The following is a 22,537-nucleotide window of genomic DNA, read 5'->3' on the forward strand; positions in this document are numbered from 1 at the left end:
CACATGTAGTGCCGGTGGTTGACTGGATCTCTGGATGAGATGACGTTTGTAGTCTGCTGTGTGCACTGAATTTGTATTTGAAAGTAATTGTGTACATGGGCACAGCAAGCAGGAGGTACAAAGGGCAATATCTTTGTAATCCATAACGTGTTGATTCAGCCCTGATACTGCCGTGTTTTTGTTTTTAAATTGTAGTAAGTTTGTTTTTGTTGTATGGTTATGCGAAAGTGTGTGTCAAACATTTTAACTGAAATATACATTCAGTCAATATTTCATGTGTTATTATTGAACCATTCATCCATTTATTTATTTATGCCCTATCCTGTTAGTGGAAAAACAACACTTTTTATAATATGGCTTAAATCTTGTGTGAAGTAAAAGAAAAAAGAAAACCTCTCAACTAGCTACACAAAATAATCTTTTTTTTTTTGTCCAAACTGCTAGTTTCATTGGAGGCCTACACACGTCCCCCCCTTTGACTATCTCAACGCAGATCTTTATGCTCTTTGGACAGGGCTGACACCTTCCACCTGTCACGCAGTTTCCGCACTTCAGGCGTCACTGCGCAGGAAATGGCGCGTTTACCACTTTGCACACTTATCCATGGGAAAAGAGCTGTTCAGCCACAAGCAGGCAGATGTGTCCGGCTGTTTAATTTAGTTTAGCCTAAATCTTAATCTGCTACAACTTCTAATGTGTAACGAAACCAAACCCATATGTGTGTGATAGTGCCGAGAAATATTAGATTTTTTTAATTAATAGATTAAACAGGTTAAAAACACTGTTTTACGTTATGCACATACTTCAAGTAAAGGGCGGCGGTGGTGCAGTGGTTAGCACTGTCGCCTCACAGCAAGAAGTTTGTCCTTAGGTGTGGATGTAAGTGTGAGTAGTTGTTTGTCTATGTGTGGCCCTGCGATGGAGTAGCGACCTGTCGCCCAATGTCAGCTGGGATTGGCTCCAGCCCCCCGCGACCCTGTATGCAGTATAAGCGGTTGACGAATGATGGATGGACATACCTCAAGTAAACCTGATGTCTCTGTTCACAGACTTTCATTAGTAATTTTCCCCTAGGAGAAGAGTAATTCCTTTACCTCACCAAATAAAACAATCCTGATTCAAATAGATAATTCATATAATAAAAGCCCCAGACAATGACGTTCATTTAATGCATTTTATTGCAATTCTCGACAAATTACAAAAGAGGTAGAAACGTTAAAGGAATAATTTAAGCATTTACATTCTTGTTTGGTATAGAAATGCAAAAGGGTCTATTTACATATATTTACAGCAATAAGTTAAGATAAATATGGTATCACAGGATGCAGTCATTCTTCATAGGCTTCAGGGAGCCACATTTAGTTCAGCTCCTTTTCCATCTCCTCCTCTTCGTCTTCGCTGTCTTCATCGCTGCTGGAGTCTTCATAAAAGCAAATGGTCGCTTGGACCGGATAGTTGCGCAGGAGCATTTCTGCATCCTGGTACAGATAATCGAAACATCTGGATTTTGGCCAGTACAACCTTTAAGAAAAGAACAAATATGATTAGACATGTTTCCAAAAAAAATACCTACATAAGAATAATAATAGATTATATAATTGAAAAAACTCTACTTACTTCACTGGGTGAATGACCTGATGAATTTTGGGGGGCTTTGCGGCAGAAAGGTCTCCGTGAATGGAATGAGCCTGAAAGTTGACAAAATGGCATCGTTAGGCTTGTTATCCATTAAACAATGCAGGTTTAAATCCAAAAACGTTCAAGTCGTCTAAACTCACCTTATGTGCGCCGGTTTTGTTCTCTATTCCAGTCCACGGTCTCCACAAACAGGGTGAGTGCTGAGTAACGTTGTCTCCAGTAAAAACAGAAGTTAATCCATTGTTGGTAGTGGAAGTCTCCATGGTTCCTTGTAGTGGTCAGTCCTGCGTAAAGTCCTCAGAGGATGTGAGACTAAAGACAGGAACTTCCTATTTATCAGGGCCCTGGCAGCCGGTGCCAAATTGCGCTTTCACGCGTCCCCAAGTGTCTCCATGCGCCACGGTGCAGAGGTGAGAAGTCACACTTCTGCAAACTCCAACCATATGGTCACTTTCTTTGGTACTTTTGAATGTAGAATAAAAGGAAGGAGAGATTTAAAACTTATTCCCTAGATGGTCTGCATTATTTGATCAGATGTAAAAGATATTTAGGGGTACCTCTGCATCCACTATAGACCGTGTTTGGGGTTTGAACAGAAATGCAGAAGTATCATGTTAGTCTATCAGAATCTCAGTATATCAGTATATTAACATAATGTGTTTCAATTCAAAGTTTGGTAATGTTACCCTCTTGTTGAACGGTACAACCCCTTAACCTTTCAGTATCTCCGTCTGTGTAACCATTTGTGTGCGTAAGGTGTGAAGAAACACGTGCCCTATTGTCATTGCCTGCTGATGAGGTGATGGAATAAGGTTCGTATGCAGTGTATGTGTGTGTATGTGTGTGTGTGGATGGAGGGAGGGAGGGGGGTTGACACGCGTCAGCCTTTTGTGTACACAACAGCAGCAGTGGGGTTTACAGCAACACTTCAGCATATGCAAAGCTTTAAGGCATCACACTCCCATATGGTAAACCTAATGGTATTACGTTGTGCGACCTCTATAGGAGCTGCACGTGTCTGACCTTTTATGACTAAGACCCTCTGTAATCAATCGAATTAATTAATCCCATTCTTTCTTATAATTGAAGTGTTTCCTCCCAGTGCACCAGTAACCAGTAGGGGGCAGTGTGGGGCTGCATGCTTGGATTAAATTATAAAGGCAATAGTGTAATATTTCACACACATATCTGCCCAACACTGCAATGCAAGTAGCTGCCTGAGAATGCAGTGTGTGTGTGTGTGTGTTTTAATCTGACTTCTTTCCGAGTTAATGGGTGCCACACTAGACTAGATTTAGTAACAGAAAATGTTGTAGGTCTGCAGTGAGGGTGTCTGTGTTTGAAAGTGAACTGTGCATGACCAGCATTACATGTCTTCTCTCACTAGCTGCAGCCAGATAACAGGGAACAGGCAGTCAGAGCCTGGCACTAATAATGCCCACATAGACCTCTCTCTCTCTCTCTCTCTCTCTCTCTCGCTCTTGCTCTCTCTCTGTCTCTCTCCCTCTCTCTCTCTTTTTCTGCTCTGGAACTAATTGGACACTCCATGCTCTGCTGATGGCTTCTTTTGTGTTTTTGTGTCATTAACTCTTTTTCTTTGTACTATAATGACAAAAATATATGGACACATTATACACTCATGCTGATCAAACACATATGCATAACCTTCCTTGTCATGTTCAAAAAACAGGCCAATTAAAGGAAGATTTTTTTTACCTTACAATATGGTAAATCTAGGTCAGCATATTAAGAGTGTTTTATCTTTTCATCTTTATTCTTCAACACTGGTCATCAAAAATATACACCTTGTATGTTATTGAATATATTCTTAAAAGAACACATGGTGATTTTGACAGGGCAGCAAAGTATGTAAAAAGAATGAATAAAAGAAAAATACAAAAGAAGCAGAAAGAGGAAATGTGAGGACTCAGTCAGCTTTGAATGAAGTAAAATTGAAGTTCCCTGCCAATGACCCCAGAAAATACTGTTCACTACCACATGCACATGCAAGAATGGAAAAAATATTCAGGACATATAGAGAGTGCACTCCAAAAAAAGAAGTAATCTCAGCACTTTTAAACATTTCTCCCATCAAATGTAAATCAGTAACAATGGATGAGATGGAGATAAAGAGCACCAAAAAGGAAGCCACAGCTCAACACCAGGGAGATGTCTTTAATATTTCAGGTATTCAAGGTTTTATTTCTAATTAACTTAACCTAGAGACTGAACTTACCTGCCTGAAAAGTTTGCCACGTTTTTTTTTTTTTACCAAGAATCATTTCCTGATACAACCTCTATCACTACTACTAGTCATTTTCTTTCTATCCGGCTTATTATTGATAATCCCTCTTTATTGCCCAAGTCCTTACACTTCTCTCTTACAAAGACCCTTGGCTCCAAAATGTTCCTCTCCATGGCAACAGTCAACCACTAATAATCTAATTTTCGAGTAGGTCATTCAATAAAGCTTTATCTTTTCATTTTTGCTTATTAAACCATCACTGTAAATTAAAATGTGTTCCCAAAATTAACATGAATTAATTCTTTAGCCGTCAGCCAAAAATTAAGTTTACCATACAGCCATATATAGGACATAAAACATGTTCAATGACAGCTTTGTGCTTCCCACGGTCCTGCTTCCGGTGTGTGCAAAGCCATTAGTTTTGTGCTGGGCTCCTGTTTTTTTGTGTGTTTTAGTTGAGGATCTCACACTAGTTTTGTACTCTGTGACACTGAATGGAAAATATGTGTCATGCAGCAGTGGTAGCAGTATATTTAGGGTTTGCTTTTCGTAACATTTTCCTTGGACTTGGCAGGTGATTGGTCCATGCTGAGCTACTGATAAAAAACATACAGTCTTCCTAATAAGATACCTGTTGTTTTCCTGGAAATGAGAAGGTATCTATATACAAGATTAATTTAAAAGAAAATTTTCCATTGGTCCACCCTTTAATGAAGGAAGAACATGTTGAACATAATACCTCTCTACGTGATAAGGCTTCAAACATCTTGATAGTGTTCTAGGGAACGTGTACTGATTGAGAGGTGCAGTAATTGGGTGGAGATGTTTGTGCTCCTCTCCTCCCTGCATTCACACTCCAACAGTTTTCTCTAAACATGCAGCAGTTGGGGAATCACGCAGTTTCCCCTAGTTCCAATTGGAGATCCCTTTTTTTTTTTTACTGAGACCTATATTGTGTGTTATTTAACAGAATTTTAACAGAAGGATTTAGTAAAAGAATGAGGAAGCACTTTAACAGTCATACACATCTGAAAAGAAGTAGGAATTTTCAGTTCCTTACCGAACCTTAAATCAATATTAAGTCTACTGTTTTCCACTTGAAGCAAAACAGCTCGTCTGCTCTAGACTGGAACGACCCCAGGATCCCTTGATTTTATCGGCTCTGTCTGAAGGTCAAACACAGACAAATACAAATCAGAGGATCGTTATCATTATTATTTTAAAGTGCCTTGAATCTCCGTGTGTCATTATCAAGCTCTACCTATTGGTCCACAAATGCAGGGAAGAGGGCACAAGTGATTTTAACAAGGGGGCTGTAAAAGTGGAGGTTCCCTTTTAAACTACTTATTGAGATATTGCGTGGGATTAGTACTTGCGTTCCTGTTAGGGCCCAGGCCCTATTTTTTTTAATTGTGTGTCTAGTGTTTTACTGGGTTTTGTGTCGTGTGAGAGACAAAGCAACCCTTTTGTAGTTGCTTTTTGTGTTCAGTCTGTTAGATCTTGTCATGTGCCCTAGAAGGTTAGCTGTAGGCACCTGTGTACATTTTGAGAATACCTTAAATCGCATTGAGGTTGTAGGTGTGGGCAGCCATTTTTGTTTGCACAGTTTTCTCCTGCATTGCTTTAAAGTACATCTTTTAAGCTGATGATACACGCGGCAAGTTTTTGAGCAATGTTGCTGGGCAATCTTGCTGGTGGCAAGTCCGACTATGTTTTGAAAGGATAGCGGAGGGGCGGGGCGGGTGGTGGAGTGGTGGGGGAAGGGGATTATGGTAGTAATCTTTACTTATTACCATTGACAGCAACATTGCCCATTGCATTGTATCATCAGCTTTATCCAAGGGAGTTAGGTTTAGTGAAAATTTATTTTTCTTTTGTTTGTTACACCTTAGGATAGTCAGCTCTTTTTGTGGAGATTCTTTTGTTGGTTGTTCGGCCTTGGTTAAACCTGCATTATATGGCTTCAGTTTGTTGAAACAATTTCACCTTTTGTTGTAATAAATAGTTTCACTTTAATTGCAATTCAGTGTTAAGACTTTAATTAGACCGGGGAGGGAACAACCTTTTAACTTTTATGTGATGTGACATGATTTGTGTCCTATGTTTTCCCTTGCCCAGTGTTTTTATCTGTCTCCTGTCAGTCTCCTATTCGTGTCTGTTTGTGTCTGGGCACCGCACTGCACTCTCCAATCTGGGCCAATCACCAAACCACCTGTTTCTTCTCGACTCCCTAGACCCATCCCACAATCAACCCCTGTAGTTTTGCTTTTCACTTCAGTTTTCACCAGATCATCCGTTCACATCCTGTCGCTACAGCCTCATTGAAAAGCGAAGCTGTGATTCTTGTGATTGGAGATTATCCTGACAGGCTGATTTTTGGTCCCAGAGTTTTGGAGAGCTCTGTTCATCTGTCTCATTTGGTTTTGCCCTGTCTCCACCTGCCTGTCCAGCTCACACTGTCTGCCTGCCTGCTCGCTGAGATTCACCACCTGAATTCACCTTCCACATTCATTGTTGTTACATCAAGAATTTATCTTTGATTCTCCTTTTACAACTGCCTCCGTGTCTACATCTGAGTCCTCTCAGCCTCAAACCTTAACAGCTATCCTCCGTCCGCCCCAGACTGGAGCATAACAATTCTGAAGAGGACATTTCTTGTTTGAATTATCCTTCCTGAATACCAAATGATCAATGACCACCAAGGCACAGGGCTTAATAATAATCAAGCTGTAGATAAGGTAGTGCATCGCTCATCCATCAGTGTCCAGTGGCAGTTTAATCAAACCTTTTTGGTATTCAAATCCTCAACTCCAAGGAGCTGCAATTCAATAATCTTATCATTTAAGATTGACCTTTTATAGATGCAAAGTTTTGTGGTTTATATTGTGTCAGGTCATGATGGACTGAGCATCACAGTGCATATTTGTGTGTTTATATGAGTTATGTTCTGAGAATGGCTATGTAGAAGGTCAGACTGATCCAGATCCAGGTTTAATTGAAGTTCCCTTGGAAACCATCTGATGGGGTAAAGTACAGTGTACTGTCAGTAGAAGCATTCAGCGTTCTGAGAAAAATATGAGGAAAACAGAAACAAATTGCTAAATTAATCTGCAAAGCATAATACAATAAATCAATAAATCTGAGGACATGAGAATATTCCACCATCATTGAACTGGATGGAGAAATATGGCTCTACATATTATAACACTTACAACATAATGGTAAGTTGTGCATGTCATAAAAGCATCTGTTTATTTACAGTAGTTTTATTAATGAATTTATTATTGAATTTAGACACATCTTAACAACAAGCCCTCCTGTCCTCCCTCTGTCATCAATTCATTCATAATGTGTTTCTTTTTTTTATCTTCATTCCAGTCACTGACCCTCTACGACGAGAGCAAAAGATTTAAATCCCTGAGCAAGGGTCAAGATGGCTGTTCCTTCCACTCTGCACTGCGGATTACCTTCTGGGGCTTCTTAGTATGCTGCAAGGTTTGTGGTTTATGCTGACAAAAACTGACTTGGAAGGCTCATCCATCAGAGCTGAAGCACTGAAAAATATCACTTATGGGAGTCAATTTAGATCACAAAAAGTAAAGACAGAGTCTTTAGAGTTGATGTCACAGAGTGAAATAAGGGAATGAAATGCCTGCTGAATGAAAAGTGAGAGTTTAAGTGTGTGCTGTGCAATAGGGAAGCAGGCCTGATGAATTCAAGCTTGTGGAAGCCATTCTGCAGAGTTTGAAACTAGGAATTACGCCAGAACAAGACACATACACAATATTGATTTTTTTTTTTCTTTGGGAGAAAGACGGAAAGAAAGTAAGTAAAGTAAAAGACTTGATGGGACAAGAGACAAATCAAGCCGAGGATAAGACTTCACTGAATTTATCTCAGCAACATCAGAATTATGCATTACACGTAGCAACAATGCTGATACAGGACCTATGAATATTTTATATGATCTATTTTGAAGTATTGAATGTTTCTATCCACAATTCACAAATGGACAGATTTAGAGCATCCAGAGTGGTGGGTGGTAGAAGCTTTAAAGCCACAGAGCAGATTTGTGACCAGAATGTTATTGGGCAAATGCAGGAAGGGAGAGTGAATAAGAAGCAACACTGGAAAAATGTTTTGGCGCATAGCAATACTGGACACACACAGTGTATTGATGAATGGGTGTGAAGCAGAGTTTTGATAAAATGTAGAAACTAGCAAGTATACTTTTACACACTCTCTTTGTCTCTTGTGTCTGTTATTGCATTTTGTGTCTTTATTTGTGTTGGAGGGTCTCCTGGGTTTAACCAGTCAGCATGATGTTTTAGACGTGCTGAATCTTAATCAAAACATGTACCCCACCTACAACACCTGCAGTGGTGAGTCAGAGAGTGCAGTGCCCAGTGGTCAGGGTTATCTAAATGCAACACAGGTCTACATGCTCTCCCGAGGAGGCTTGAGTCTCACCTTACATCAAAGGTCAATCATCCGCTAAACATCATGGTAGCGAATGACTATTACAGTGGGTTTGAACTCAGAGACTTCTACAGAGTCATCTACACAGAAACCTGCAATTGAGAACTTCATTCAAATTATTCGACAAGTGTACCAGCCTATTTTGAAGTTAAATCTGTCGAGGTACAGCGCATGTAGATTTTCAATAACATGGCCTTGCTCTATGTTGTAAAACTAGTCAGAGCATAATATTGGAGCATGATATGTAATACAATGTTAAACAATGTCAAATAAAGATGACATTTTGAATTTTTAATTGCCATTTTTAAATGCGATATAAACTATAACTGTGAATGGTTATGCTTTTCTGTCCGTACTGTAGGAATATGTATAACAGAACACCTGGGACATTTATAAACATTCTTAGGCATAAGTTCAAGCTATAATCAATGGCCGCTTTGCTCTATACAGCATCAGAAAAATCAGGCCCTACCTCACTCAGTACGCCACCCAGCTTCTGGTACAGGCCATGGTTATCTCTCGCCTCCACTATTGCAATGCCCTCCTAGCAGGTCTTCCAGCTTGTGCGGTAAAACCCCTACAAATGGTTCAGAACGCAGCAGCGCGTCTGGTTTTTGATCAGCCCAAAAGGACTCATGTCACTCCATTACCGTGTGACCTCCACTGGCTACCCATGGCCTCCAGAATCAGATTCAAGTCACTAATGCTTGCATACAGTGTGACTACTGGATCTGCACCCATCTACCTAAGCTCCATAATACAAGTTTAGGTTCCTTCTCGGACACTACGCTCCTCCAACAAACGCCACCTGGCTCTGCCATCCCTTCACACAAAGCAATCTCAGTCCCGGGTGATCTCATCTGTGACACCACAATGGTGGAACAAGCTACCACACGCCATCAGAGCAGGGGCGTCCCTCTCTAACTTCAAGAAGCTCCTGAAAAAAACTCATCTCTTCCGAGAACACTTCCTCTTATAACACCTCTAACTCCTACATCTAACATGCACTTCCTTTGCTCTTCTTCTATCCCCTTACAGTTATCTTGTATTGATTGCACTTTTTTGTTAACTCTTACTTCTGTCCCTATTTACCCCATTGATGTGATATGTGACATTAGCTCTTACTAATATTTATTGCTGCTTTTACTATTATGTATCGTCAGTTGTAGATCTCATGCTGTATTTGATGCTCTGTTGATACTTGTATGTTGTTCCTCAAATGTAAGTCGCTTTGGATAAAAGCGTCTGCCAAATGAGTAAATGTATTTTTATAATAGCGACGTATCAAATGACAATGTCACAATAATGTGACAATGTAAAAGGGGGCACTTGTAATGACAAACTTAGAGAATCATCACCTGAATCTGCATCCCCTCAGCTTTACAGAGCTTTATAGCGATTAGCAGCTCCTTGTTTAGCTGTCTTGATTCACAAAGCTCTAAAAGCCCACTGTTCACCACCTGACAGACACAGTTAGCAACTATAGTTGGTGAACATAGTGGAAGCTTTCCCTAACCTTGGTAGAGCTAAAACAGAGTGAATATACACTTATCAGGTGGACATAAACAGCTCTAAATGAATGATAATGTTGTGTTCACAACTTTTCTGCTGCCTCCAAGCATGCTAACATGCTAATTTACCATGCTAATACTAAACTGAGCTAGTAAGGCTTTTTTTTCTCTCTTTCACTGTTGCTGGTGACAAAACAACCGTTCAAACAACTGAACAACTGTCCAAAGCTTACAACAACGTTCTGTGTGGAATCGAGACTCCTTGCTTATCTATCTAACCACTGAGAGCCACAAGGTCAGATGGCAATAATAGTCATATTCAGTTAAATACAGAAGGTTAGGTGAAGTAAAAAACAGCATACAGAGCTGTTCTACAGCTGTGTAAAGGCTGTTCCTTACACTTTGTATTCTAGTTGCATTTGGCACATATCAGTTGTGTTAATTTGACCATTTAGCTGCCAGGTAGCCTACCCCTGGACACATTTCTTTTGATCAAAGTCCTTGCAACATCCACTGTGAAGACAGCACAGTCATCTCAGCATGAGCACACTGGATAAAGAAGAACAAAGCAACAGCACAAAGAATAACAAAGCAAAGGAAACCCAGTGGGACAGCTTGAGAAACAGCTTGCCTTCATTGAAATATGCATTATTGATCTGCAGATGAATATGAGACATAATACTGTACACAGCAAGCTTTGATGTACCCTTTCTACCTATTCCAGCTTTTAATAAAAATGAATGCAGACAAGTGACTGAACTGAGTAAATCTATGTAATCTAGAAATAATATTTAGGCCTATAATGCGTGAGATTTGTGGTTTATCATGTTATACCATAGATTTTAATTTTTCTTTCTGGGTCACAATGGCAATGTAGTCTCACCTTCAGCTGTGCAGGCCTAATATATATATATATATATATATATATATATATATATATATATATATATATATATATATATATATATATATATATACTCACTGGCCACTTTATTAGGTACACACCTATTCAAACCATTGAATAGGCAGTAGGCTCATCAGCCAAATACATGGCAGCAACTCAATGTATTTAGGCATGCAGATGTGGTCAAGACAACTTAATGGGGAAGAAAGGCAATTTAAGTGACTTTGAACGTGGCGTGGTTGTTGGAGCCAGTAGGGCTGCTCTGAGTATTTCAGAAACTGCTGATCTACTGGCATCAGTAGATGGCATCAACCATTACACTACATTACATGCTGGGAACAACAGCACGAGATCTACAAATGACAATACATACTAGTAAGAGCAGTAATAAATACTAGTTAGAGATAATAGCACATATCGCATCAGTGGGGTAAATACCTAGGGAAAGAAGGAAGAGTTAACAAAAAATTGCAATCAATACAAGATAATTGTAAGGGGATAGAAGAAGAAGAGCACAGGAAGTGAATGTTAGAGGTTAGGAGTTAGAGGTGTTAACCATCTCGAGGGTTTACAGATGGTCCGAAAAAGAGAAAATATCCTGTGAGCGATAGTTGTGTGGATGAAAATGCCTTGTTGATGTCAAAGGTCAGAGGAGAATGGGAAGACTGGTTCGAGATGACAGAAAGGCAACAGTAACCCAAATCACCACTTGTTACAACCAAGGAATGCGCAACATGTTGAGCAGATGGGCCACAGCAGCAGAAGACCACAACACCCGGTGCACTCCGATCACGTAAGAACAGGAAATTGAGGCTACAATTCTCAGGCTCACCAAAATTGGACAATAGAAGATTGTAAAAACGTTGTCTGATGAATGTCTAATTTCAAGATCCATGGATCCATCTTGCCTTGCATCCACGGTTCAGGCTGCTGGTGGTGGTGTTGGTGTTGGTGGTGTGGTGGCACACTTTTGGCCCCTTAGTACCAATTGAGCTTTGGGATGTGGTAGAGCGGGAGATTCGCATCATGGATGTGCAGCCGACAAATCTGCAGCAACTGCATGATGCTATCATATCAATATGAAACAAAGTCTCTGAGGAATGTTTCCACCACCTTGTTGAAAGTGGTGCCGTGAAGAATTAAGGCAATTCTGAAGGCAAAATGGGGTCCAACCCGGCACTAGCAAGGTGCACCTAATCTTACTGTAGTTGCCATGTGCAGATATTTTAGAAATAATTTTAAGTCTGTTGGCATGTAACCTCAAAAAAAAGTTCCTGAAAGTAACCCGGTTCTTGGAGAATCATTTGATGTCAACATACCTTCTGGCAACAGGTTGGTTTGTTACCATGTATTTCTTGACACTACCACCAGATGGCGCCAAAATGAGAAATCTTCAAATAGTGCACAAAATGGCTTTAATTTAAAGGATCTGGAACAGGATTATGTTTAAAGCTTTGTGGGTTTTGCCAAATCTTCCTTGATCATCATCCTGTGGTGATGGCCAAAAACAACACCAGCTCTGCCAAACATGTTTCTGTGTGGTTTTGTCCAGGAATAGTACTAATACAGCACCACCAAATGTGCAAAAGAAAACGGGTCACTGGCACTCTATGTCTCTGCTGTGATCAGTCCAACACAGTGAAGTATACAAAGGGCACTAATAGCACTGAGATTTTAATGTGTTTGATGCATTTGTAATCATTCTGTTGAATGTGGTGTTTATGATTTGGAAAATTAATTTTTTGATGCAGCTTCAGTGAATGAATGGATGCCTTAATTGGCTCTGCCTAAGAGGTACTCAAAAAAATTAAGTAATGCGGGACTCCTAATGAAGCCTGTTTCTTGAATGATGATTTGTCAAAGCATAAAAGAGGGCATTTAGCGATGTGGTGTTTCAGAGTTTTAATAAGCATTTCCAGCCTCAAGCAGACACATCCATTCAAGTTCTCCTCAGTGCAAGTAATTGCAAAATCATTAGTCATGCTTGCTTTGTTTACACCCATTCAACAACTCCTCAGTCCACTTAAATGGTAAATGGTCAGGCCATTTAGATATGCACTTGTCAAGAGACTTTGTGGGTGGCTAATTGTAAATTCTCACAGTAGGCATAACTAAACCAAAAGGCATTACTGAGAAGTTCAATAGCATGTTATTTTAAAACATTAGGAAAGATAGGCCCTACACCAGCTGATTTTGTTAAGGTGCTCAAGAGCTTCCCCAAATCTAAAAATATCCTCCTGACTCACTGTTGATGGTATGAAACTCTTCTGAGCTGGGATAACTTTAATGTAATCCTGCATAATGTCTTGTTATGGAGTAGAGGTGAAAGGGCTTGGTGACGGCGCAATGGATAAGATGCCTGCCTTTGGTGTGAGAGACCCAGGCGTGTGACCTCTGACATGAATAGCAATTGTAAATCGCTTTGGATAAAAGCGTCAGCTAAATGAATAAATGTAATGTAATGAAAGTGCGAGGGTTGACAGAAGTGGTCAGGTTGGCTCTGATGGGCAAACTGGGTTTAGGCAAAGCTTGTAGTTTCCACTTCATGTGTTATTCCCTTCATTTCAACATTATTGTTAATTTTAAAAATTAATAATGATAGGCGTCCTGAATCTCTTTAGTCTGTTATGTTGATCATAGATCGTAGGAAATTCTTGAAACAAGTGAAACTGCATTGGAAAACGGAGTGACAATTGCATTTTTAATACATCCATAGACTAAGTGGCTTTTGTGCATTTTTATAGCAATAGATTGTTTGATTGTCTTGTGTGTAAATATGTTTCACGCACTAATAGATTACTGATATTTACATTTCACACACCCAAGCCCACCCTGCTACTAGGTCTTATATTTTTAACAACTGATAGTTTGTACGAATTCATCATTATAGGCTACATATTTTAAAAATAGACCTTCCTCAAGAATAATCAGCTTCAGTGGAAACACCTTATTATGTATTCGAGGAAACCAGCATCTCTGCTCCCAAAATCAGACTCAGTGACTGGGTGGCTGCTGTTTAAGATGAGCATTTCGTTTTTTTTGCAATGTGGTATCACGGGGAGTGAGTTTTGCATGACGGTGACGCGCACTGAGCCGCTCGCCAAAAGGGTTGCGGGCTGCTTCGCTTCAAGACTTACACGAGGATGGATGGAGTTTTTGCGTAACGGTCAAGCAATGGATTCCCCTGCCCTTTGCCACCTTTTTGACAGTTTGTTAAATTCCGGAAGACTGACATAACATCCGAGGAGTTATTTGCGAAATTCCCAAATCAACGGGCTGTAGACTTGTTTTCAACAATAAAGAGAGGTTTCACATCCACGGAGATTGTGGTTTGTAAAGTTTATGGCTATATTAACGTTTATGTAGCGTCCTCGCTGTTTGATTTCATTTGCTTTCTGTGGTCTTGATACGTAAAATCGGTTTGAAATGTCCGACTTCCACAACCGGAGCCAAACCAGCGCGCGTCGCAGTGACTACGTGTGGCAGTATGAATATTATGACGACGAGGAGCCCGTGTCTTTTGAGGGACTCAAAGCGCACAGATGTAAGCTGAATACAACTGTATACGTTACAATATTCCATTGCTTTTAGCCTACTGCCTTTGTGTAAATGCCAGTGTGTGTGTGTGTGTGTGTGTGTGTGTGTGTGCGCGCGCGTGTGCGTGTGTGTTTGTGCAAACAGGGTTACTCACCTTTACGAATGTTAATTAATAATAATTACCCCTGGCACATTTCACTTTTGTATTATCTTTATTGCTTCAGCTGAAGGGAGACACACGCTACATGCCTCTCACTAAACAAATGATCTGGCAGCAATAATTCATGCAGCACCTGAACAGGCCTGTGTATATTCCAGTAGTAATAAACAACCCACTCAACGAGACAAAAAAATGACAATCAGCAAACATCCAGACAAATAGACTGCTGTAATCAAATTTTAGAAATACTGAATGCTCACTTTAATTGAGTAATTGGGGTTTTTTTTGCTCTCAGTGAGAGGGCCCCTGATAGGAATTAAGGTACAGGGAGAAGAGCAGAGAGATGGATCATTAAAAAACATGCTCTAATAAGATTCTCTCTTCTCTGACATTTCAGACTCCATCGTCATCGGTTTCTGGGTCGGACTTGCTGTATTTGTCATTTTCATGTTCTTTATTCTCACCCTGCTCACAAAGACAGGAGCACCACACCAAGAGTGAGTATTACAGCATGCTGCATCTCCCGTTTTTCCTTTCGCTTTCAAATATGGCCCTGGGGGGACAGTTTCAGCACCAAGGAGAGCTCAAGCACTTTTCTGGCACTTTTGATCTCAGAGCTTGGCAGCTTTTATGTCTGATGGTTGAACTCATGAGAGAGAGGACTGTAAAGAGTTTCACTGATGCTTTTGTTATTCTGATAGTAGGTTGAGTTGTGAGGAATTTTAATTTGGGTGGATGGTCTCATATGCCTGACATTGTGCTTTTGAGAAGCTGATATTTAACTTGGAGGCGGGCTTCATACGGCCAAAGGCTAATTGCCATCTCGAGTGAAGATCAGCAGTAGGAACTGAAGAGAAATCACTTATATGAGGTCAGACTGAGTAAGGCTCTGAGGTTAAGTCAAGAGTAAATAGGGAATTTATTGGCTGGCTGTATGTAGTTTACGCCCATTCTTTTGTTCAGGAAGTGGTGCTGGATGATTTTATTTATTTCCAGACAAGACTAGTGAAAAAATGACAATTCAAGCTGCTCATATTTTCAAAGCCTGCTGTAGTCTCACTCTGAATCTTTCTTTCTTTCTTAACAGAAACCCAGACTCTGCTGAAAAACGCCATCGACCAGGGAGCTGTCTCGTAGACATTGACGGTCCGCAGAACGAAAATGACAAAGCCTTCTCCCGTCCGCTGTTAGGGGAGTCCCGTTCATATTTCCATTTCTACATCAACGAGGAAGATCAGGGTCTGGGGAAGCAAAAACAAGAAGCTGGAAAGCACGCCGGGGCCCAAGCCCAGCAGGGGACCTGCAACGGGGCCAGAGGCATGCACTCCTCTGGGATCGACGAGATGGAAGAGGATGTTGAGGAAGCTGGGAGACACCAACCTCTCAAGGGACTAATAGATGAGCGGAAAACAGACCGAGAATGTGCCTTCTTCTCCCACTTCAACATCCCTAACTTTGTGAACTTGGAGCACAGTTCAATACTTGGAGAGGACGATCTGCTGTATGAGCCATCCGTCATACTGGAACGCCAGTCTCACAATGCTCACTGTGATATCCACTAAGTCCGTTTCTATTAAGAGATCACAGGCACAGGAATGGTGGTATCGTAATATGACTTACTTTCCCTTCACAGGTACATGGTTGACCTAACAGGGGTATAAATACTCACCTGCCAAACACCTACCTTTTACCATGTAAAGTGTATCTGCTTGCGAGTATTTTTAGCATTTTAAATAAGCATACATTCAGATAACTCAACAAGTAAGAGGGAACAAAAGATGGCACACAATTCCATATCATGTGCAACTCGCACTTATAAGATGACATTTCTTCCTGAAGATTGCCTCACAAAGGGTACCATTTTACTTGGAGTACTGGGCTCCTCTGAATTGAACGCAGCTGTACTGTACCTGGACTAGATTGCTTTCCACACAGGAAAATGAGAAAGGCAGTGGAGTCTCCAGCGGGAGATGCATTGTACAATTAATTCTGCTATTATTGCTGTCTTGTTGTCTTGTGCAATCCTGGACAGTGGCCAGTATCTCGCCAATAGGACTCAAATGCCAGTTGATTTACCAACAATATCTATTAGAAAAAGTGATGTGTACATTAGCCATGTAATTAGTAGCACAAATTCAAACATATCATTGTTTTTTTTTTCTCTTACGGGTACGTAACCTGAGAAAATGTTATATAATACTTTTGTAGAGTTCTCTTAGATTATAAATCATTTTGAATGTCCATGTGTTGGTAATATCTTCATTATTTGGAGAGATTTGACAGAAGAGCTCAGTCATAAGACATACAAACACTGGTGCTGAGCAACGCTGAACTCGCTCTGTGTTTTTATTCATGTAGAAATCTCCTTCGCAGTCATTACAAATTAAATTACTTTGAGCCATAGCTGGTGATGATTATGCAACGGAACATTGCTAGCTGTTATGGTCACTTATCAGCAAATGCCCGCGCTACGTGTATTTAGCTGGTGGAAGGATGCACGGGGAATGCCAGAGAGTCAGTCAACATTAACGCGACACCGACTCCATCAAATCAGTCTTTCAGATTTTGACAAACCCATTAAAGCCCTTTTATTATTTTCCCGATGCATCCGGTAAAATAAATGTTCTCAGTCCTCTGCTGAGATATTTCATGTTTGTTGAAAGGCAGGCAGTTGGGAGCAGGCTGAACAAATGTGATTAGCAGGCTAGAGTTTTGCAGTTTTTCCTATACCAAGCTCACCAGCAGGGAAATGTTATTCTTGAATTATTTTTTGTGAATTATCACATTTTAAATAAGCAGCAATTCAGTATTTTCCAAACAGTGAAATATCATGGCAGCTGTCAAGGGGAATAGTGTTAGAGATCAGTTTTAAAACGAAACAGAGCATTAAAAAGCCATCCACACTTTCCTTTCTTCATGCTTTTTTCTTTCTTTCCTCTTAAGTGCAGAATACCATACAGCACAAATATCACTGCATTTATGCCTTTGTCTCTGAGCAGAGGAAAGTGTTACTGGTGCTGTTAATGATTAAAGTGTCACTTTAGGCCTACTGGGAACAGGTAATGCTTAGGATTGTTGTTCAGTCCCACTCCTGATGGATGAAAAAACTGCTTCTAAGAACTTAGAAAACAGTCGGGTGCACTTAGCTCTAAATTAGGGGCAGCAGAGTTCAGACAGTCAAGAGTTGTGTGGGAAGACAGCAGGTGAATCTCTGAGGTTGTGTAATGTAAACATTAAAGGTTCAATGTGTAACTGTCAGAAAACCTTTAATTATTAATGACACCGGTGGCCGTTAACTGAACTGCAATCAGCATCCAGTTGCATGCGTAGGCTTGAGCGAGAATCATCCTGGGTATTACATATACTGGGCTGAGTTCTGAAATGAACACTGAATACTGGAAAATGAATTACAATCATATTTAGAAGAACATTACTATCTGTAATTTTTAAATATTTTATTTGGACCTTTGGCTCCATGATACTGACTAGCCTGCAGTTTGCAAATCACCCCATCAGCACAACACCAAAAAGCAACGCCAGATCCACACCATGACACACACTCAATCCCCAACCAGCTGGCCAAACCCAGCTTAGTTTAGGTTACAGTTAGCTAGTGGCCACCCCTGCCTTGCATCACTCTTGACAAGTAGAAAGCAATGGTTAGTTATAGACAGGGGTTAAATTGGGGCAGGGCTCAGCCTGGACAGCCCTGGCAACCTACGACAGAAATACACTCTTCAACGACAGAAAAGGATGTGCAGGGATTGGATTAAGTGCAGCGAACCAACAAGCGATGCAATCGCCCCACAAAGAGACCTGGGATAAGAAATGAACGCAGCTTGGACCTAAGAAAACAAACGAGACAGATGCGTAGTCTGCCCACTTTGATTACGCTAACGCCAAGCCTGCCAATCTACCATGCTGAGAGTCATCATCAAGTAGACTTCCTGTGTCTTCAGGATTTTCTTTTCTGATGAGTACATTACCCTCAAATAAGCTGAAAGACTGGTGTGAGAGGAGACCTGTGGGAAGTACTGCAGAAAGGGTCCATTAACAGTTTTCACCACGTGAAATGGGTCATTCCCTCATTTGTGAATGGCAAAACTTCAAAATAAAACCAATTACACATTGTTGGAGGTGGTTGCTGTGGTAAACGATGAAGCAGGGAACAGCAGTGAATCACAGTCTTGTACAATGTCAAAGCTGATAGGGTCATTTATGGAAAACAAATTAAAGAGAAAACTGAAAGTAAATCTTCATCTGTCTTACTTGTTCTTCAAACTCCAATCTACGCTAATGTCAGTAATCTATGTCTCTCCTTTAATGTGATTTCATATAAATGAATTCACACCCAGTCAATCCAACTTCCTATGTGCATTTGATATAAAACACGCAGAACGACTTGCTGTTGACTCCAGGCTCAACATGCCTTAACAACTATGCTCTGAACAACCCTTTCCAATTCTACTTTTGACTGCGGGTGCTGGCCTCCAAGGGTGTAAAGAGTACCAAAAACCAGTGGGTGGGGCAATGGAGTTATATGCATTCCATGCAGCAAGTCTGCTCTTTCTCCTGAATGCCCTAGGGTGGTCTCTGAAGGAAATGTGGTTGACAGTTGTTCAGTTGCAATGACCCTTCAACAAATTAGTGGCGATGGGAGAGCGACTGAGAGGGAGGGACAAGAGAGAAAGGAAGGAAAAATGTTGGCATTTTGTTGATGCAGAAAAATCTCTGGTATCTGTTTGGTGTTCAAAATACAATGTCAATCAAATGGTAATTACATATTCGGTTGCAAGAAAGACAAGACACACAACATATTTTAAAGCTTTCAAGCACATGCTTTCCGTGATATGTACCAGAGCAGTGATATACAGTACAACATCAACAAGACAACATCACACCCCTTTTCAAGGATAACCACCAAAGAAGAAATATACTAAAGACGAATGCCTCCTCAACCACCTCCAAGGTTTACCTTATTGAAGTATCAAAAAGCCCTGATCTTGCATGACCTGTTAATTATCTCAAATGTCAGTCTGAGTCATATTGTCATATGACTCAGGCTAATGTCTTAAATCAAAAAAATTTTTCAGGTGTAGGCCTACTTGTTTATTAAGAGCTAGCTATTTTAGCTAATGGTTACATAAACACCAGGATGACTGCTGGTTGTATGTTGTCCAAGAATATCAGCATATTCTTCTCTGGTAATTCATCAGTGGTGGGGAAAGGTCAGTAAGCAGATGTGCAACATAAATACACTCTCATTGGTACTGCTGATGACTCACTGCACCATATACAAGGCTGAAACTCTATTCATCTCTCTTTCTCTCTCTGCATTGCAGCCAAGTATTTAGTAGCAGGATAGGGATTTGGGTCAGTTATTCCAATAAAAAGATTTAAAAGTCTTGAACATACTCATCAGACCAGTTTTTAAATGATTATTGGCTTTCTTCTTTTGTAAGGAAAAACCTAATAGGATCCCTGAAAGCAGAAACATTATTAATGTATATTTAAAATCATTGTACTGAAGAACAACATCTTACCAATCAAACATCCAGAACTATGAGGCATCAATTTCTCATTAAAACAAGGAGCAATCAATGGTATTGCTTTAGAGAGTCACACTTATTATGCTAAATTATATAGCCACCCTAAACATAATTTATTCTAAATTGGGATGCTAAACCCTTACATCACAGTTACAATCCCATTTGAAAGGTTTATAGAAGAAAAGGTGCTTCTGAGACATGGGACTAATCTTAAAAATTGCCGAGGAAGGAAGGCTATTGAGTGCACACTTAATAGCCTTCCTAAGGCACAAAAAAGCCTATAATGCATTCTTATTCTAACTTCAGAGGATTGTCACCCTGGCTCCAGAAGCCTGACAATTCAAATCTCGGTAGCACTTTATGTTGGAACTCAGTAATAACATGGTGGGGTAATAGTTTGATAATAAAGAGGTAATAATTGAGTAATACCATGTAATTACCAACGTAATAACCAGGTAATAGCTTGGTATTAACAGTGGGTACATCTGGGTAATGCTAGACTTACATTTAGCAGGGTAATAAGGGAAACAAAACAAAGGCTGATAATGGAGACACAGAAACTACCCCAAGTGATTCCAGGTAATCATTATACCCCATGAAATTAAATAGAAACAGATAGTGCCTTGCAGCCCCGAGGATGAATTTCAGCATTAAGCTATATGGTAATAACAAATTCTGATATCCAAGAAATATCCAAGAAGGTATGCTGATAGATAATCTAATATTACCCAGATATACCTATTGTAAATACCAAGCTGTTCCCAAGTAATTACATTGGTGATTGTATTACTTATTCATTACCTCTTTAAAATCAACCTATAACCATGTTATTACCGAGATGTAATGTAAAGTGCTACCTAAATTTCTTACCAAGCAAGGAATATCTGGGTGGATACATGATGTATGAGTAATTCTTACTCCCTCCCTCAACAACAACAAAGCAGCTGTTTCCACATGCCTCCAGTGGAGCTGCTCAGTGTGACAAAAGGAGATGCTTGCAGTGAGCAGCTGCCAGGTAAGCGTGTCTGTAACTGTATGAATGTGCAGGGCACTGCTGAAAACGATTCTTGGCAAAAACAAATACCTCAAAAAAGTGCAACTTCTTATTACACTGCATATTAATAATATAATAATAATAATCTTTATTTGTAGAGCACTTTTCAAAAACAAGTTACAAAGTGCTTTAACAAGTGTAAAGACAATAATACCCAAAAGACAATAATACAAAAACAATACAAGATAAAAGCATGAAAACATATTCTAATTGGAATCAACAGACGTTGCTTGTTGGGTAAAGCAGAATCACCCCCACACATTGTCTGTGTAAAACAAGCTGGAGAGTTAATCCTTGTAAACAAGGTCAATTAGTGGAGTCAACAGAGGTGACATTTTTTTCTCTCAAAGTTTGAACATGTCTGTAGTTTTTCATCAAATGCTTGTTTAATTAGCTCCAAACTGGTAAAACTAGACTTCCAAGTGGCATCATTTTAATACATTGGCACACAAACTATTATATTGGAAAAGCAATATCTAAAAGCTTAAGTCCCAACATCACTGCACCTGTGAATGATTAACTTATTGTTTCCCCTGTGCCTTTTGCTGTGAGAAAATAATGGCAATGTGTAAATTTTTCATCAGGTAGAGAATGAGACAGGTTTCAGCTTCAGTAGCCTATAAATAAGTCATGGGAACGAAACAGAGAAAGAGACAGACAGGCAGGGAGAATATATTTGCATTTGTTTGTGAATGCGGTGCACGTCAGTGGTATGTTCAGCAGGCACACTTTGTTTGTGTGTGTGTGAATAACAAGTTTGGGTGTGTAAGAATACCCTTTATTTTTGATTTTAAGGATATGGGGTTAGATAATGGTCATGCAGGGAATTATTAGAGGTCCCATGCAAAATGAGGATAAAGTAGTTGGCTACAACAGCTGTTAGAGAATGCATTGGACCCATTATTTTATTATTAGATACAAAACCACCTGTGCCAAAAAAAAATAACCTCTATGCAGAGCCTTTAATTATAGAGAAAGTGAGTCCGCGGACTATACTGTCTGGAAATATACTAACAAGCCAAAAGCCACAGTCTGCACCTGTAGTCTCTTTGCTTGTGGCCCCAACATAGTTGCATAACAAACCGCCATAGCTCTGCCTGCTGTGTCACGGTGCTCAAAGCCTCGGGGTGTGTTACCTGGCCCGGGCAGATTCCACATGCACCTCAGCCCTCGTTGCCAAGGGTGGTGGGACACATCTAAAGCAACATTCACAATGACATCTACCAGCAGTACAAGATTAGCCGAGTTATTTCCTCATTTTAGAGCGTACTAAATATTAATAAGGCATAGCACGTGCAGACTCTCCTGTTCTGTATGAAGAGAGACAGGTTACCTCATAGAGGCGGTGACACACTGAAAGGCTTCATTCTGCTGCATTTGGCTGTTACTCCCGAGGCAGCCGAGAAGGCGAGAAGTCGAGAAACACTAGTCATGGTAAGATCTCTGCTGTCTGTATTACT

General features: G+C 40.2%; 2 protein-coding genes across 2 annotated transcripts; one reads left to right on the forward strand and one right to left on the reverse strand.

The window, feature by feature from the left end:
• Positions 1-1,358: 1,358 nt before the first annotated feature.
• On the reverse strand, positions 1,359-2,032 carry LOC123978227 (protein ripply2-like). The gene is given in 4 exon segments (XM_046061395.1): positions 1,359-1,521; positions 1,618-1,688; positions 1,779-1,903; positions 1,906-2,032. Coding segments are annotated over 4 exon segments (486 nt in total).
• An 11,870-nt stretch (positions 2,033-13,902) lies between these two features.
• LOC123977996 (melanocortin-2 receptor accessory protein 2A-like) lies at positions 13,903-16,633 on the forward strand. The gene is made up of 3 exons (XM_046061093.1): positions 13,903-14,321; positions 14,872-14,971; positions 15,562-16,633. Exons 1-3 carry the CDS (start codon positions 14,204-14,206, stop codon positions 16,034-16,036), a joined length of 693 nt encoding a protein of 230 aa, XP_045917049.1. The 5' UTR covers positions 13,903-14,203; the 3' UTR covers positions 16,037-16,633.
• Positions 16,634-22,537: the final 5,904 nt, after the last annotated feature.

The sequence above is a fragment of the Micropterus dolomieu genome, linkage group LG10, assembly GCF_021292245.1.
Source record: "Micropterus dolomieu isolate WLL.071019.BEF.003 ecotype Adirondacks linkage group LG10, ASM2129224v1, whole genome shotgun sequence".
Lineage (NCBI taxonomy): Eukaryota > Metazoa > Chordata > Actinopteri > Centrarchiformes > Centrarchidae > Micropterus > Micropterus dolomieu.

Coding starts and splice junctions, on each gene's coding strand:
- LOC123977996 (XM_046061093.1), top strand. CDS start 14,204: ATGTCCGACTTCCACAACCGGAGCCAAACCAGCGCGCGTCGCAGTGAC. Junction 14,322..14,871: donor GGGACTCAAAGCGCACAGAT/GTAAGCTGAATA, acceptor CTGACATTTCAG/ACTCCATCGTCATCGGTTTC. Junction 14,972..15,561: donor ACAGGAGCACCACACCAAGA/GTGAGTATTACA, acceptor CTTTCTTAACAG/AAACCCAGACTCTGCTGAAA.